General features: G+C 36.0%; 1 protein-coding gene across 6 annotated transcripts in view; it reads right to left on the bottom strand.

Moving 5' to 3' along the window:
- Positions 1–17,816, bottom strand: part of Sap47 (Synapse-associated protein 47kD) — a 680,382-nt gene that overhangs the window by 595,092 nt on the left and 67,474 nt on the right. For 5 of the 6 annotated variants that reach the window (XM_069839891.1, XM_069839887.1, XM_069839890.1 and 2 more), the window contains exon 3: positions 16,692–16,787. In XM_069839891.1, coding sequence (XP_069695992.1) covers positions 16,692–16,787 — 96 coding nt within the window. The remainder of the gene's footprint in view (positions 1–16,691; positions 16,788–17,816) is intronic. The other variant, XM_069839888.1, reaches the window with a different exon arrangement.

A 17,816-nucleotide genomic window follows, 5' to 3' on the forward strand; every position in this document is an offset into this window, starting at 1 on the left:
CCGAGTTTTCAAAGTTCTGAGTGACAAGAAAATACACACACCATTCACAGTTTCGGACAGCTGTCTGACGATGAACTTGAGGGTGATGGTGTCGGCTTGGAGAATAATTTTTTTAACACAGTGGGTCATATTGAGAGGGTTGGTGAGAAAGTAATAATAAACTTAGCCACTTATCTGGTTTTTCCTGTCTTTCTAATCTGCTCCATGTGCGACCCGTAACAAATGTATTTTATATTACCTAATATTAAATTGCTTAATATACAACGTATTTAAACAAATAATACTCAATATGTAAATAAATAGATAAATAATATATCATTAATAATATATATGTAGATTAAAATCCTCTATAACAACTTTTATACAATGGAAGATAGGCCTATTTCTAAAAGTAGGCCTACTGTAGCGATAACAAAAGTGTGAATACAGGAGGGACACTAAACCAGTGTTGGATGGAGAAAGTTGTATTAGTTCATTAATTAACATATATATATATATATATATTTATTTATATTTATATACACTATTCTGCATGTTTATAGTGCACAAAAACGTATTCTAAAGTCATGTGTAAATTTAGTTGTTACTTGGGTGGATTTTAGTGTTGCTAATCTGGCAACACTGCCCTAATGTAAAGCATACTGAACAGAAGATTTAAAAATAAACTTTTATGTCTTAATATATAGGTATAGAAGTATTCCCGTTTCCCACTTGGATACTTCAATATTGCTCGAAAATGTTGCTAACACTGCGTCATATTGTTACAATAAGTGATCATTAAAGTAAATTAAAGGTAGAAGATACTCCGGAACACCTACATTGACCAAACACTATAAAAAAATGCATTCTTACATTTTCTGGATAAAATCAAATTCATTTTTCCATTTTGTGGGGGGGGGGACTTTTTTTACAACTAGCAGTTCCTACAACTCAGTTGGCGTTTAAGTATGATATAACACCTGTAGCAAAGTTTATTGACAGGCTTACACAAGGTGTATTCAATAAATTAACAAAAGTTACAATGAACTTCGGCGGCGAATTTGAGGTCCACGTTCGACATGTAAGGCAAGATGCCTGAGAATTCAGCGGATATTAGTGGAAAAATTATAGGATAAAAAGAACATTAATTTAATTTTCGTGAATGTATCTATTTTAGTTTAAAAAATTAGGTGTCTTGTCACGTATATGTGCCTTAAATACTGAATCGTAATGCTGCTTTGCACACTACATTAAGGGATTAGGTACAGCTTACGGCAGTAAAATTTTGGAAATATTAAACATTTTTTTCCTCCATTACTGTATCATGTACAATAATGAAAATTAGTACATGTAAAACACTGTCCTTCTGCTACATGATTTTTTTTTCTTTCAAATTTCAGTTCACTTTGCAGTGATGAAGCATTTCCCACATTACTCAAAAACTATCCAATATTCTGTGATTATATTTTTTGTGTGTATTTATGCACGTCATATCTACAATATGATGCAAGATCACTTCTCTACCTTCGATGATTGTCTGATAAAAACTAAATTAATTTAAAAAATGGTCAAATATCAGCATTTTCTTCTAACACAAAATAAGAAAATATATATTATTTATTAAGGAATTTAGTTTAAAGAGCATGATATTGTAAACATGAGTTTCAGCAATAAAATAAAAGAGAGAGAACATGAAAAAGTTAACAAGTTTATGAGTTATGAAGGAAACGCTTCTTCACTGCACATTGAACTACCACCATTATGAATTTTGAAAAAAATAATAATAATTTTTTAAATCGTAAAAATATTTGTTTCATATAGCAGAAGGACAGTGTTTTACTCAAACCAATTTCCATTATTGTACAAGATACAGTAATGGAGGGAAAAAAAATCTTGAATGTTTCCAAACATTTTACTGCTGCAAGCTGTACCTAACCCCTTAAATGTTTTCCTCCTGCTGATAAAATGAATAGGGTCTTACAGCCACTCACTCTGGAGCAAGCCACATACAGCTGGCCGTGTAAGATGCAATTTGTCCTCAAGATAACGACTGCAGTCTGCAGCGTCTGATCTTGTGATTTGTTTATCATCAACACGAAACAGATGGTGACGGGGAATTGTACATGTTTGAACCCTTTTGGGTTGTGATGCGAGGTATCCGAGGTATGAATATCCCTTCTATACCACATCCGGTGAGTATGGTTGCCTCGATCATGTTTGCTTGTAATGACTTTACCAGCAGCAGGGTTCCATTGCACAAATTCGGAGGGTAGCAACATTATAGGTGCGGCAATCTTCAACACTACATCGTGTGAGGGAGTCCAGGACAGTTAAGAGAGTTAAAGAACTGGGTTAGGTAGTTAGTTGCATCATTTTGATTTGAAAGAGTATTTATGAACTTGAACGTCATTTCGGGAGCCAGGAAACATCTTCAAAATGATCTTGTTAATGGATGTTGCTTGATCATTTTTCGTTGTCAAGATCGCTTTCTCATAAAATAAAGAGTTCTTTCCCGCGGAGATGTTCTTCAGATCGAAGTAAACTTCTGAAATAAGATCAACGACCAATGGAACAGTTTTGCAAACAGGAAGAAGCTTTACTTCACCGTTGATATTGGTCATAGTACCTTCTCTTGTTTTCAACAGAATATATGCAAATTCTTGTGCAAGTGAATCGCTTCCCAATCGAGCTCTTATATTGACTGTCAGCGAGAGTTTCTTCACATGAGATCAGAACACCGAATGCTAAACGTAGGCACTCATTCCTTCGGCTCTTGTGCCTCGTGTGATGATAGGTAGAGTCTGACGAAAGTCCCCAAAGAAAAGGAAGGTCAGTCCACCCATCACTCTATTATTGTTCCTGATATTTTGAAGCGTTCGATTTAGTATTTCACCAGCTTTATTAATGGGTATGGTACAATCATTCCATACAATGAGAACACAGTCTTGGAGTATTTATAACTTATTGTTGTTTTTAGATATGTTATGCCACACGCTGGGCTCTTATTATAGTCCAGGTTGATAAAAGTTTTGAAGGCGGAATGAGCAGTCTGTCCGCCCGGAAGGAAAGTCACCGAGAGAGCAAACTTGCCATTGCGTCAGATTTTGCCAAGTATTAAATTAATCAAAAACGTTTTTTCAATACCTCCGGGAGCATTCAGAAAGAATATTTTTCCAGATTTGGCGTTGACGCTATTTAAACCTTAAGTGTAAATATGTTTTTGTTCATTGTTTAATTATGGATCAATTTGTTGAATGAACTGAGCCAATTCGAAGAGAGTATAAATTAGTCTCTGCAGCATAATTATTTATTCAAAAGTTAACATTAGGGACCAGGGACATCACAAAAACCGTAATTCACCAGGGGGTTACAGCGAATGGTGAAGGAAATCTTGCAGCTGTAGAAGACAATGGTTTTCTATGTTGGTACGGCGATATCGATGCTCACATGGAGTGGACACCTTCTCTGATCTCGCCTTCTCTTCAGAAAAATAATCTTTGTACTTCATTCACTATTCAAGAGGATATGAAACACTACAAAAACACTAACTTACTGGCTTTTAAGGAACCCGGAGGTTCATTCCCTCCCTTACATAAGCCCGCCATTGGTCCCTATTCCAAGCAAGATTAATCCAGTCCCTATCATCATATCCCACCTCCCTCAAATCCATTTTAATATTATCTTCCCAAATACGTCTCCGCCTCCCCAAAGGTCTTTTCCCCTCTGGCCTCCCAACTAACACTATAATATGCATTTCTGGATTCGCCCATACGTGCTACATGCCCTGCCCATCTCAAACGTCTCGATTTAATGTTCCTAATTATGTCAGGTGAAGGATACAATACGTGCAGCTCTGCGTTGTGTAACTTTCTCCATTCTCCTGTAACTTCATGCCTCTTAGCCCAAAATATTTTCATAAGAACCTTATTCTCAAAAACCCTCAATCTCTGTTCCTCTCTCAAAGTGAGTCCAAGTTTCACAGTCATACAGAACAACCGGTAATATAACTGTTTTATAAATTCTTACTTTTAGATTTTTTGACAGCAGACTAGATGACAAAAGCTTCTCAACCGAATAATAACAGGCATTTCCCATATTTATTCCGCGTTTAATTTCCTCCCGAGTGTCATTTATATTTGTTACTGTTGCTCCAAGATATTTGAATTTTTCCACCTCTTCGAAGGATAAATCTCCAACTTTTATAGTTCCATTTCGTATAATATTCTGATCACGAGACATAATCATATACTTACTCTTTTCGGGTTTTACTTCCAACCCTATCGCTTTACTTGCTTCAAGTAGAATTTCCGCGTTTTCCCTAATCGTTTGTGGATTTTCTCCTAACAATTCACTTCATCCGCATAGACAAGAAGCTGATGTAACCCGTTCAATTCCAAACCCTGCCTGTTATCCTGAACTTTCCTAATGGCATATTCTAGAGCGAAATTAAAAAGTATAGGTGATAGTGCATATCCCTGCTTTAGCCCGCAGTGAATTGGAAAAGCATCAGATAGAAACTGGCCTATAAGGACTCTGCTGTAAGTTTCACTAAGGCACATTTTAATTAATCGAACTAGTTTCTTGGGAACACCAAATTCAGTAAGAATATTATATAAAACTTCTCTCTTAACCGAGTCATACACCTTTTTTAAATCTATGAATAACTGATGTACTGTACCCTTATACTCCCATTTTTTCTCCAATATCTGTCGAATACAAAAAATCTGATCAATAGTCGATCTATTACGCCTGAAACCATACTGATGATCTCCCATAATTTCATCTACATACGGAGCTAATCTTCTCAAAAGGATATTCGACAAAATTTTGTACGACGTCAACAAAAGTGATATTCCTCGAAAGTTACTTCAGTTAGTCTTTCCCCTTTCTTAAAAATAGGTACGATTATGGACTCCTTCCATTGTTCTGGTACAATTTCCTTTTCCCAAACTGCAAGTACAAGTTTATAAATTTCGCTAGATAATACGCTACCACCCTCTTGTATTAATTCTGCTGGAATTTGATCAATTCTTGGGGACTTGTACTTTTTCAGATTTTCCATCGCAATTTCGACTTCAGAAAGTGTGGGTTCCGGTGTAAATGGCTCAGCAGTTTGTATTTGAATTTCGTCCCGATCATTTCTATTTGGCCTATGTATATTTAGTAGTTGCCCAAAATAGTTTTTCCATCTGTTAAGGATTGAATGAGAGTCTGCAAGCAAGTCACCATTCTCATCCTTGATCACGCTTACCCTTGCCTGATATCCATATTTAAATTCCTTTATACCCTTATATAAATCTCGAATGTTTTTATTCTTAATATTTGTTTCTACCTCATTCAGTTTTTCCTTCAAGTAACCTCTCTTTTTATTCCAATGTGTACGACTTGCTTCCCGTCTTTCACTGAAATAATTATCTCTATTCTCCTCAATTAGATCCTGTAAGAATTTCAATTTTGCCTGTTTCCTTCTATCTACTGCGATGGAACAATCTTCATCAAACCATGGTTCCTTCTTCTTAGTTTCATGATAACCTATGCTCTGCTCAGCTGCAATTTTGATATTATCTCAGATATTGTCCCGCACGCTATTAACATCTAACTCTTTCTCAGCTTCGTCGGAAGTTGCTAAAGCAGCAAACCTATTTGAAATATCCACCTGATAACGTTGCTTAGTTTCCTCGTCCTTTAATTTCAGAATATTGAATCTACTAATATTAGCTTGTTGCTCTACTCGCTTGGCTACTGATAGTCTTTCTCTTAATTCTCCAATTACCAAATAATGGTCAGAATTACAGTCTGCCCCCCTGAAAGTTCGAATGTCTACTATACTAGTATGTCTTCGTTTTATCTCTCAAGATGTGATCTATTTGGTTGTGTCATTCCGTCTGGAGAAGTCCAAGTATATTTATGTATATCCTTATGGGGGAATGTTGTGCTCTTGACAATTAAATTTTCTGATGTGGCAAAGTTGACTAACCTAACTCCATTGTCATTACTACTTACGTGTAGGCTCTCTTTTCCAATTGTTGGTTTAAAAATATCCTCCTGTCCTACTTTAGCGTTCTTTCATGTGATATCTAGGTAACTGATCAAAAGTGTGTTCCAATTCCTCATAGAAGCTATCCTTTATATGGTCGTCTTTCTCTTCAGTAGGGGCGTGAGCATTTATAACTACGATATCGCACCATCTACCCTTAAGTACTAAATACGATAACCTGTCACTGATAACTTCGACCTTTTTTACAGCTGATTTTATTCTTTTATGTACAAAGAATCCTGTTCCTAACTGGTGATTAATGTTTCCTCCCCATAATACAACAAGTAATCGCCTATTTGTGATATGCCATTCCCATCTAACCTAGCCTCTTGTACTCCCACGAAGTCTATTTTATATCTAGCTAGTTCTTTTGCTACTAATGTTACCCCTCCTGTTCTATAAAGACTAGTTACGTTCCATGTACCAAATCTTATAACCTTATTCCTTTGCTGTGGTCGTGCCGGAGAATCAGTCCCATTCCGAGGCTTATTGTTAGGTTTCGTAACAAGTTTTTTTTTTTTTACGGTGATGGGTTGTTAGCCCTTCGCCCAACCCCCAAGATGGAGGACCACCCCTTATCGGCTGTCCACGACTGTTTATTCAATATATTCGCACCTACCCTCCATATCTGGAGGCCGTCTCCTCTATCCGCAATCTGAGGACGCGCCATGCCGTGGTGATAGGAACCCACAATACATGGACAAAAACACTAAGATGATTGAAAAATGTTGCCTCAATTTAAAAGTGCTGTCGTTGACGGAAGCTTTCTATAGCGTGCCGTCCCAAAGAATGTCATCTTCGAGCAGGTAACGAACTCTGCTGGCTGCTTCATAACTCAGGAAAGCAATACAATCCAATGATATCAGTTCATTGAACGATGTCGATCTTCGGACGATACGGAGGAAGAGTCGAAAATAAAAGCTTTCACTATTATTGGGTGCATTGTATAAATTCTGTCAATAATTGATTTCTTGCTGTAAATACCCGGAAACTCATCGACGGGATTCCGCGCTTCTTTCTGTTAAAGACTCCTCTTTACTTGTGGAACCTGTAGCAGACGGGGACGACCTCGTACAGCAGTCTTAGCAAAATTATCTTTCTGACAAGTTTGAAAAAATGTCAAGAGCGTTGTGTTCTACGGATTCTCTAACTTTTCCCTAACATTTTCGGTGTTAAAGTACAATTACTGTCCATTCTCGAAATGAACATTCAAGTGAAGGGCAGGAAAAAAATCGCTTATAAATACGAAAAGAGAGTATACGCCGAACGGCCCAGATTGATACTTCATCACTTCATCGTGTTCATTTTTAAGATGGAAAATTGCTCGGTCACTCCTCTTATTCACATAGTTGAGCATGTACTCGTATTTTATCGAACTAACGCTGCTGCAAAACTCCACGTTTATGAACGTTTGGTACGTTCACAACAGTACAGATGAATAAGGAACGATCCGGCGATTGCCGATCTCATTCGTGTTCCCAATGGTGGAAGCACCCTCCCACTACTTCCACAAAGAATACGGATTTCATTATTATGTAACACAGAAAACTCATATGCCTATAACTCACTGAATATCAGTCCTATCAAAATTTTGTATAGAATCAAAATTTTCGAAAAAATGTTGTAAAAAAACTTTTGATATGTAATATTTTCTTTAAAAATCAATAACAAGCGTGATATTTCGATTTATTTACTTCACGTCCCCTTACAACCCTCTTTTAAGGAAAGTATTTGAATTCAAATAGTCTAAAATCTAAGTCGAACCTAACTTATGTTACATACTAATTTTCATAGCAGACGGTTAGCCATTATTGAGTGAAAGTGGTAACAAACATATGGACAGACATGCAAACAAAAAATTCAGTCTCAGGATAGGAATTATTAAACAAGTCAACATCAATTATTTTTCCGAAACAGAAAAATACAGGAAAAAAATTTAGGTTACTGTTTTATTAGTACAATCACGGTTTCTGATTCTAGATCATAATTTTGCTTTTTATACCGGATGCAAACAGAATCAGGTGCCGCGCGGCACGACGCAACTTTTTGTCAGTTGGTATTTGACTCCCATTGATTTCTGATGGAAATACACACAGAATCAGATGCAACAAGGCGGTCATGAGCAGACACGGGGAGACAACGTTGAACGACTGCTTAAACTTGGTAGCGAGCAGGTCTGATGCCAGCGTACTGCGAATGCGTGAGTAGCAACATCCACGATTGCACAGATTGCTCTATGGTTTGAATCTAAAGGTTTTTGCTTAATCAAGAAAAGACTATCAACATAACTGTTAGCCTAAATCATCTAATAAAAAGAACAACATACAAAACTATATCAAATTTCCAGAACTTTTTATAGACTCCAGTTTAACATGGGAAAAACATATCGAATATATGCAAATCCAATCTTTCAGGCAAAGCTTCCTGTAAAGCAGATTTGAATAATTTCAAGGGAATAATTGTTCCGGGGCCGGGTATCGATCCCGGGACTTCTGGTTGAACGTACCAGCGCTCTGCCAACTGAGCTACCCGGGAATTCCACCCGACACCGTCTCAACCCTTCCCTTTACATCCACACAACTCGCGTGGGCTGACGAAACGCCAGAGACCCACATCGAGTGCACACAAACTCTGTGTGACTTGAAATTGTGGTTTTCTGTTAACGTACACAGTGACGTATATATTATGCAAATCCAATCTTTCAGGCAAAGCTTCCTGTAAAGCAGATTTGAATAATTTCAAGGGAAAAATTGTTCCGGGGCCGGGTATCGATCCCGGAACCTCTGGTTGAACTTACCAGCGCTCTGCTAACTGAGCTACCCGGGAACTCCACCCGACACCGTCTCAACCCTTCCCTTTACATCCACACAACTCGCGTGGGCTGACGAAACGCCAGAGACCCACATCGAGTGCACACAAACTCTGTGTGACTTGAAATTGTGGTATTCTGTTAATGTACACAGTGAGTTGGCAGAGCGCTGGTACGTTCAACCAGAGGTCCCGGGATCGATACCCGGCCCCGGAACAATTCTTCCCTTGAAATTATTCATATCAAATATATATATATATATATATATATATATATATATATATGCACAAAGTTATCAAGAGTTATATATTTATTAAAGAAACTAGTGACTTGCGTTTCTCAAAATTATTTAAGATGTGCCTACTCTTCGTTCTTTCAGTCGATAATTCGGTATGCTTTAATTTTCTGGGGAAATGGTAGCAAAATTGGGAGTGTCTTGATTTTGTAAAAGAAAGCCATTAGAATTCTATGTCAATCAAACTATCCTGAACATTGTCGACCACTTTTCAAACAATCACAGATATTAACAGTCATAAATATATATATGTACAGAGGGTGCCAAAAATGTATACACTCTTTAATAGCTCATAACTAACTCACTGTTTAATAGTTTTTCAAGTGTGACCGCTTAAAATAATGGCTGAAGTCAAACTAAACTTTAAGGAAAGAAAATTCATTCTAAAGCGCTATTGGAAGACTGAGAACATAAGTGAAGTGCAAAGACGTTTTAGAACGGAATTTCAACGAGATTCACCAACGCGACTCACAACTGGTCGCTTGCGAGATAAGTTTGAAGATGAAGGAACTGTTCAGAATATCCATAAGAACAATTCCGGAAGACCACGAACATCCACCAGTCCCACAAGAGAAAGAGAAGCCATCGAAAGTTTTCAGAAATCTCCTACAAAATCTGTTCGGCAAGCGGCTCGTGAGATAGGACTTTCAAAATCGAGTGTCCATCGCGTTTTGAAGCGTGCTCAATGGAAAAGTTTTATTCCTAGATTAGTCCACGCTCTCAATGAAGATGATCATCACGGGAGAATTGAATTTTGTGAGTGGTACCAAGCAAAATGTGCGTAGGAATATCAATTTCCATACAATATTTTTTGGAGTGATGAGGCCACGTTTAAGTTAAATGGATCAATTAATCGTCACAATTGCACCTATTGGGCATCTAACAATCCTCATGTGACAGTGGAACACCATGTGAACTTACCAGGAGTTGCAGTGTGGTGTGGTGTGGTTTGTCAGCATTTGGTTTAATTAGATCTTTCTTTTTTTGATGGTACGGTACCGTGACTGGTGCAATTTACCTCAACTTGCTAATGGAACCCGCCATGCCATGCATCGAAGTGATGTTTAGGAATGACGAATAGTACTTCCAGCAGGATGGAGCACCTCCCCACTACCACGGGACGTGAGGGCCTATCTTAACGGCCACCTGCAGAACAGATGGATAGGACGAAGAGGTAATACCGAGTACTCCCCTCGCTTAACGGATTTGACTCCGATAGATTTTTTTCTGTGGGGACATGTCAAGCACAATGTTTATAGCACAAAACCTGCTACAATCGATGAGTTGAGAGCAGCCATTGAAAGAGAATGTTCCCAAATACCAATCCAAATGATTAGGAACGTTTTGGAATCCATTGGTCAGCGTTATCAGCTGTGCCTGGACCACAATGGCCAACAATTGGAGCACTTTCAATAAATGACTGGTTTCTACATTGGTTCATATTATTTTTAATTTTGAAACTTTTCTGTATCATAATAATTCTTAAAGTTGTAGTCACTGAAAGAGTGGCACCCTCTGTATATGTGTGTGTGTATATATATATATATAGGACCTAGTCCTTTACACTCGACAAAATATAAACACTTACTCATTAGTAGCCAATATACATGATCATGAAAATTGAAATAGTGAACAAATTTATTCCATACTGTAGATTACATAAAACTACACAAATTTTTCTGTCATGGGGATGAAATTACTCGTATATAATAAGCTTTCCAGTCAGTAAGTTACCAACCAATAGTTTCAAAACTACATTTTATAATTACTCGTATATAATAAGCTTTCCAGTCAGTAAGTTACTAACCAATAGTTTCAAAACTACATTTTATAATTGGCTTTTAATTAATTCTTTCTACTCTATACATGAGTTTCTTAACATAAATTCATATGAAATTGTTTTTTAATAAATAAAGTTATTTACATTTAATTACAAATAATGCATTAAGAGTGAAGTGTTTTCATTAATTTTTAGAGTTTCAAAATGTTTTGTGCTTTCATTCTAATTAAACTTTACTGTTTTCAATTATATGTGTATTTTCAAATGTATGTTTTTTTTTCCATTCTGTATTTGTGACAAGCCTATCAATGTATGTTTAATGGCTTAATAAATTGAATTGAATATAGATACTAATGTTGTGTAATGCACATTATTCAGAATGGAGCTCGATGCGGATAAATTTGTTATTTTAGTACAGTACAGATACGTTCTGTATAATCCCACTTTGAAACAATATCGCTACAATAATGTGGTTTCTAAAAATATGGGAGGAAATTTCAAATGAGATGAAAGCACCAGGTGAGTAATACCCTAGTAACTAATAATAATTTGTAGTAGGTGTACCTCTTTCCTCTATATTATCACTCATTATTGATTTAACGTGTTTCATTATGGCTCGTGAAGTAATCATAAGCATACAAAATGACGTTTGTGCACTGCATTAGCAGTATTTAATTTTAAGACACATTCAATTGTATAGATAACCAAATACAATAGAATTTCAGATATAGACAGTATCATTCATTAAATTGACGCCATTTTCTAGGCTAGTGCAGTTTTCCAAACCCACACAATCGGCGGACCTATTGTCGTGACCAGACAGTGCCAAACTGTCGCGGGGAGTTGTGAGATACTACAAAGCAAAACGTCGCGTTGCGAAGACCCGCGTCCGATTCTGTATGCACCCGGCCTTAGAGCAGTGGTTCCCATAATGGGATCGCGATCCCCTGGTGATCGTGTGAAGAGCTGAGGGGGTCGCGAAATGATTTGCAAAATAAAACAAAAACGTCATAATCTACATACATTTATTTTGTACTCGTATTTATAAACATAAACGTTACAATATTAATAAAAATGTTTTAATAGTTATTTTAGTAGGTTATTTTTACTACGCTGTATCAACATCTCAGGTTATTTAGCGTCTGAATGAGATGAAGGTGATAATGCCGGTGAGATGAGTCCGGGGTCCAGCACCAATAGTTACTCAGCATTTTGCTCATACTGGGTTGAGGAAAAGCCCCGGAAAAAACCTTTCCCCAACCGGAATTCGAACCAGATTGGAGAATGCTGGGTTTGCAGTGAAAAACCTGCCCTTGGGCAGAACACTATGAATGAATGAATATTAAGTCGAAAGGGTGACATTCCACACGTACACACTACAATTCAAGAACCTGGTGAACAATCATAATATAAGCCTATAGAAGATTTTCAACAACAAATGTTTTGCATATAAAACATACAATAGTGAGTAAGGGTTAAGAGAAGTGAACAAGTGACAGCATAAAATTAGTACTAACATTTGAACGTTGGAACAGTAAATGAATAAAAGGTCAAAAAACAAGTAAGTCAAATATTCCAATACTGTATAATAATTTATAGAGAAAACTTGAAATTGAGATTTTAGTGAACAGTAGTTAGAGGAAAAGAGGGGTGTGAAAGAAGTATATAATATTAGATATATTAGGATTAATGAACAAATAGAGAATAGCAAATGAAATGTAGGAGAAATACTGAAGGGGAGATTGACCAAGTAACAAAAAAGGTGCATAGTGTAATTGGGAGTATCTGTGTAGACGTGTACTGCAAATAATGTGTTATTGTAATAATATGTTAATGGTGGCACCGGAGAGGTACACCATTACATGTAAAGAAGTGCTGTGACGAAATATATCATATATATCATATATAAGACATACACCATTTTAATCTTAACATCAGTAATATTTACATAACATCACGGTAAATCTGTCTCACGCAGACAAAGAGTACAAATATTTTATATTTTATCAATTTTAACAATTTATATATATATATATATATATATATATATATATATATATATAATAGTGACATTCAATAAAATGTAACATGAGTTCTATGTAATTTACATTCATAGTTTATATTTTTATATTTCATTTATCGGCAAGTCGGCGAAACCACACAAATTAGTCAAATTGAGCATTTCTCATACCAATATCAGATTTCATTACATACAACTCACGATTAATTATTTAAATCTTTGTTATGCTTATAACTGTGAACACCTTATTGGACTTACGTTTAGATTTCGTTGTTAACATTTTGAATATCTGATGATGCCTTATAGACGAAAACGTTAATAAATTTCTTCTGTAAGATGTATTAGCAAATAATAATTTTGAAAAAAAAAAAGATAAATCATATGATTGGAAACTTTAAATAAATTTATAATTCCAACAGTGTGTTCATATTTCAATGACTTTTCCCTGTACTTTTTTTTTTTAATTTCAGCCAGTCAAACGCAACTGTCTAAAAAGGGATTCAGTACCCATCTGTGGTTGTCGTAGTAGTTTTGAGTTTCTTCCGGAAAGTACTCAAAAAGCAGCTATTCAAAATTGTACTTTGGGTGGTATTCACTGATTTTTAATAAAATTATTGTTGTGTGCAATTTTACAGAGGTTTTATTCTTTGAATGAGATCAATAATTAGTACGGGAGTAAGGGGTCGCAAACAAAAGTCTCGTCCAAAAGCTAGTCGCGCCTTCAGAAAGTCTGAGAATCACTGTTTTAGAATAATATGCCAAATTTAAATGTTCGCGCAGCGAGAGAAAGGCAGTTCTGACATTACGCGTCTTCAAACTGAACGCCTTATCTTCTATAGACTGAAAGTAAAACTTCATTTGGCATTCATGTTTTGTAGAACTGGCTTCCCACGCTGAGGTCGGGAGAGCAGAAAGTCGGCCGGCACGGCGGCGGAATGATACGAAGTTTCCTTGTAAAATGAGAGCACTATAGGCCTATAATCATTTCATTATCTTCATGGTGAGTTTGTAAACAAAGCATAACCTGTGAGTTTTACAGAAGTGTATTTATTATTGTGAAAATAAGATAATCGTTTTGCTGTTATCTGAAAATCACTATGTAGTATATTGTAGGCATGATAAGTAAAGCTACACAGAAGGCGAAGCTAAACAGAGGGCGAAAGGGTGTATGCTAAAATAAAGCAAAGAACTAAGAAAGAGTTTTCAAATCTGTGCCAGCAATTCGTCAGTGTATTTTAGAACTTGAACCTGGACTATCAGAACTACATGTCAGTGAAAGGGATAATAAGAGGATATACAACATAGAAAAAATTTTAGTGATGCTCCAGCTGACATAATACTTTATCTAATCTGTCTATGGCAACTCTTCAATACAGTATGTGTTGTGCTGTAAGTAAAATTTTGTCTTTGAAGATTAGTGCTGGCGAATCATAGAGTTTTACACATAATCTAAAGCTGTCTTGCACTTCTTGCGCCTATCTTCGTCTACATAATAAATTCTGAAGTTTCAGAATCATATCCGTAGAATGTGAATAGAAGACTAGTTTGATTTCAATGACATAGGATCTTCAGAACTATCCAAGTATCTGCATACAGTTTTCACAGTTTATTGTGTGTTAAATTTTAAACGTTCTTCAAGAAGGAAATTAGTGTACATGTGATTTTACCTCAGAAAAAAATATGTTAGAGAAAAGTTACAATAGGAAAACTTTATTCTTTTCTTTGAAATATTGTTGGTAGTATAAATAAAATCAATATTATTAACATTTTCTTCTTCGAGAAAAATGATTTCATTGGAAATATTTTAGTGAAAAAGTTAAGTTTCTAATGTTAAAATTGACCGAAACAGGATACATAATAGTACATTATGCAACGAGCCTATAATGGTAGTAATTAAGACGCAAGTATGATTGCTTATGAAACGAGCGCAAGCGAGTTTCATAATTTTCATACGAGCGTCTTAATTATCATTATAGGCAAGTTTCATACGACTTTTTATGCTCGACCATTTTTCTAACTTGAAATTATTTAAAATTAGGTCTTCTTATGGTTATGTGCGAACTGACCTGAATTGTAAGATGTGCGCAGACGCGAAAGTATTGATTTTTTCCGAGACCGAATGTCATTGACCTTAGCAGAGAATAAGATGAAGATTACTCTGATATAACCTGGAAATTGATTTAGAATTGAAATACGAGATGACAAATTGAATTTATTTGGATATTATTTATAATTAACGCTAATTATTATAGTAACAGAATATAACCTTCTGCGACAGTATTGGATTTCCAGCCTCCGTGACTTTTCGCTAATTGTCTTTCGATTGCATATCCGAGATTAATCGATATAACGGTACAAAGCTGACTTGTCATTGGCTGAACACCTGAACTATAATAAGTAGGTGTACTTTAATGACATGCATTAAAGGACTGCTACCAGGTGTATAATTACTACATTTTAGCATGGTCGAGCATAAAATTCTTTAAAACACTATATTTTGGCGTAAATTCCAAACCCCAAGTTGGGTTCCTTGGAGATTTCACAAATTATACTACACGAATTTTTATGCCCGATAGATATATAGGCCTACGTCCACAAATTGTGAAAATGATTCCTAGTAAAGTATAAAAAAACTACTTCCGTAGTAGCCTCTTCCCTTCCTTAGATTTAATACTATTAGTGTGACCCGAGGCGGTGTAGTTTAGACTGATCCTGCGCATTATACAGTCTGATCCGTTTGGGAATTGGATAACATTCATTATTATAAAGCTATTATGATAGTAGGAAAAATTTCTTGCTCGTTATATTATGATTAAAAGATGGGAGTTTCTATATATGACAATCAATAATGCATAATCTAAAAGAACAAATGAAAATCGGAGATGATTAAAATGGCTACTACAAATCAACAGCGGACACAATGTGTTCTTTGGTATGCTAAATTTTAGTGTTAAAAGAGTTCAAAGGGAATTTAGAGGTGAGTATGGTGTGCGTAATGTACCTAAATACGATTCCATAATGTTGTGGTATCGAACATTTATAGAAATAGGTTCTGTGTTAAAACATACAGAAGGTCGCAGGCAAAACTCAGTACGAGAAGCAGCTATCTCTTAACATGGTCTCCAAACTCCCCAGATCTAACCCCTCCTGACTTCTTCGTGTCGGCTTTTTTAAAGACATTGTTTATTTACAGAAACCCAGGAACACTGATGATCTGAGAGTAAAAATTACTCAAGCTTTTCAACAAATCATCCCTCTATTGTCACAACGGACATGGGCTGAATTGCATCACCGTTATGAGTTGTACAGGGTGCGCAATGGGGGTCATTTTGAGCTCTGAGGAATCGTCCATCATTCAGTGTTGTATGCATAAAGTTTCAACAAATAAAGTTCAGTAGTAAATGTTTTACGGTGTTTTTATTTTATCCATACTTAAACGAATTACCCTGTATTATACAATCGCAATGTCGTGAATCAACAAAGATACTTCTGTTGTTGGAGTAGAGACCTAAGCTGAATTCTGTTTGATTATTTATATTATAAGTACATCTTTTAAATACGAAAATTATTGTACTCGAAGTCAACTTGAGGAGTGTGACATTGTTTTGTCAAAGGCATGTCGGAGAAATAATGTGCAATAGCTACTCCAGCGTCCGTAATTGACTCGCGAAACGACGTGATTGTCCATGCGCAGAAGGGTTGTGAATCGGGAAGCATTTGTAAGTGATAGTCAATACAGTCTAAAAATAGAAAATTGTTTGAAGGACTCACCTCCTCCGAAGGCTTGGCCTCCCTCCTTGTCCTCGGCCGGGGTGCCGGGTTCCGAGGCCGCGACGTCACTGTCCGCTCCACCTGTGGCACTGCCCCACCAATAGACGCGAAAACAAAGGAATGTATGATTAATTAGAAGAGTGCACGTTTAAGCAAGCATCAGGAAGCGCTCACCACATTCCAGGGTTCCGAAGAAATAAAACTAACAGCGCTACCAAGTGTCGCGATGTTACCCCTCTAATTGGTTCGTCGCGACTCAATTCTTTTTTTTTTTTATTCACTCACTTTGCCTGTAATTCTCTTTACGTTACTAAGTAACCTTTACTCTCCATTATTTTTAGGTGTACAATCTAATTTTAATCTTTTATTTCGCCTTAGGTCTACTTTTTTTCTTCTTTAATCAATTCTTTCGTATATTCTTTCCTTCACATTTTCTTCCCTTCTTTTCTCCCATTTCTTCTTTTTTCATTTTGTTTGCTTTTATCTCCATCTTATTCTCAGTGTTGTAAATGTTGACCTTTCTCTCATGAACTCTCTTTTCTTTTCTTTTCTTTCCTTTTCTCCATTTGTTCTTTCCATACTTAATTATTCTTTCACATATAAATTACGAAGTATAATATGAACATATTACAGACCCGTTTATAGACCAACTACGAGCAACTGAAATTTTTATAAAATAGTAAAAATTAAAAATCTTGGTTAAAATTATATACAACCACAAATTAGCATAAACGGCATGATAATTACAGTCTTCTACAACGAACACAACTTATTCGTCGATTAATTAAAAAATGAGTTATATAGCATATATACTTCAAGTTTCTTATTATTCTCATCCGTTTCTTCTCTCCCTCCTCCTTCCTTTCGTTCTTTTATCTTCCGTAAGGTTTATATTAAAAAGGAACGCAATGCTGCACACTCGTATCCCAGGTATGCTGCACTAGTTTGCTGTTTCTCTCTGTAGAAAAATGGAGAAATTGCAGAGGAAAATGATAGTGGGATAAACTGTAACACACAAAGAAAACTTTATACGTATCTCTTTACCAATAAAAAATATCGTATGATGTCATTAGGATTTATGTTCGGATGGAAAATCGAAGGGTGATTCACCGTCATGATTTATTT

Source organism: Periplaneta americana, chromosome 11 (assembly GCF_040183065.1).
Source record: "Periplaneta americana isolate PAMFEO1 chromosome 11, P.americana_PAMFEO1_priV1, whole genome shotgun sequence".
Classification (NCBI taxonomy): Eukaryota; Metazoa; Arthropoda; class Insecta; order Blattodea; family Blattidae; genus Periplaneta; species Periplaneta americana.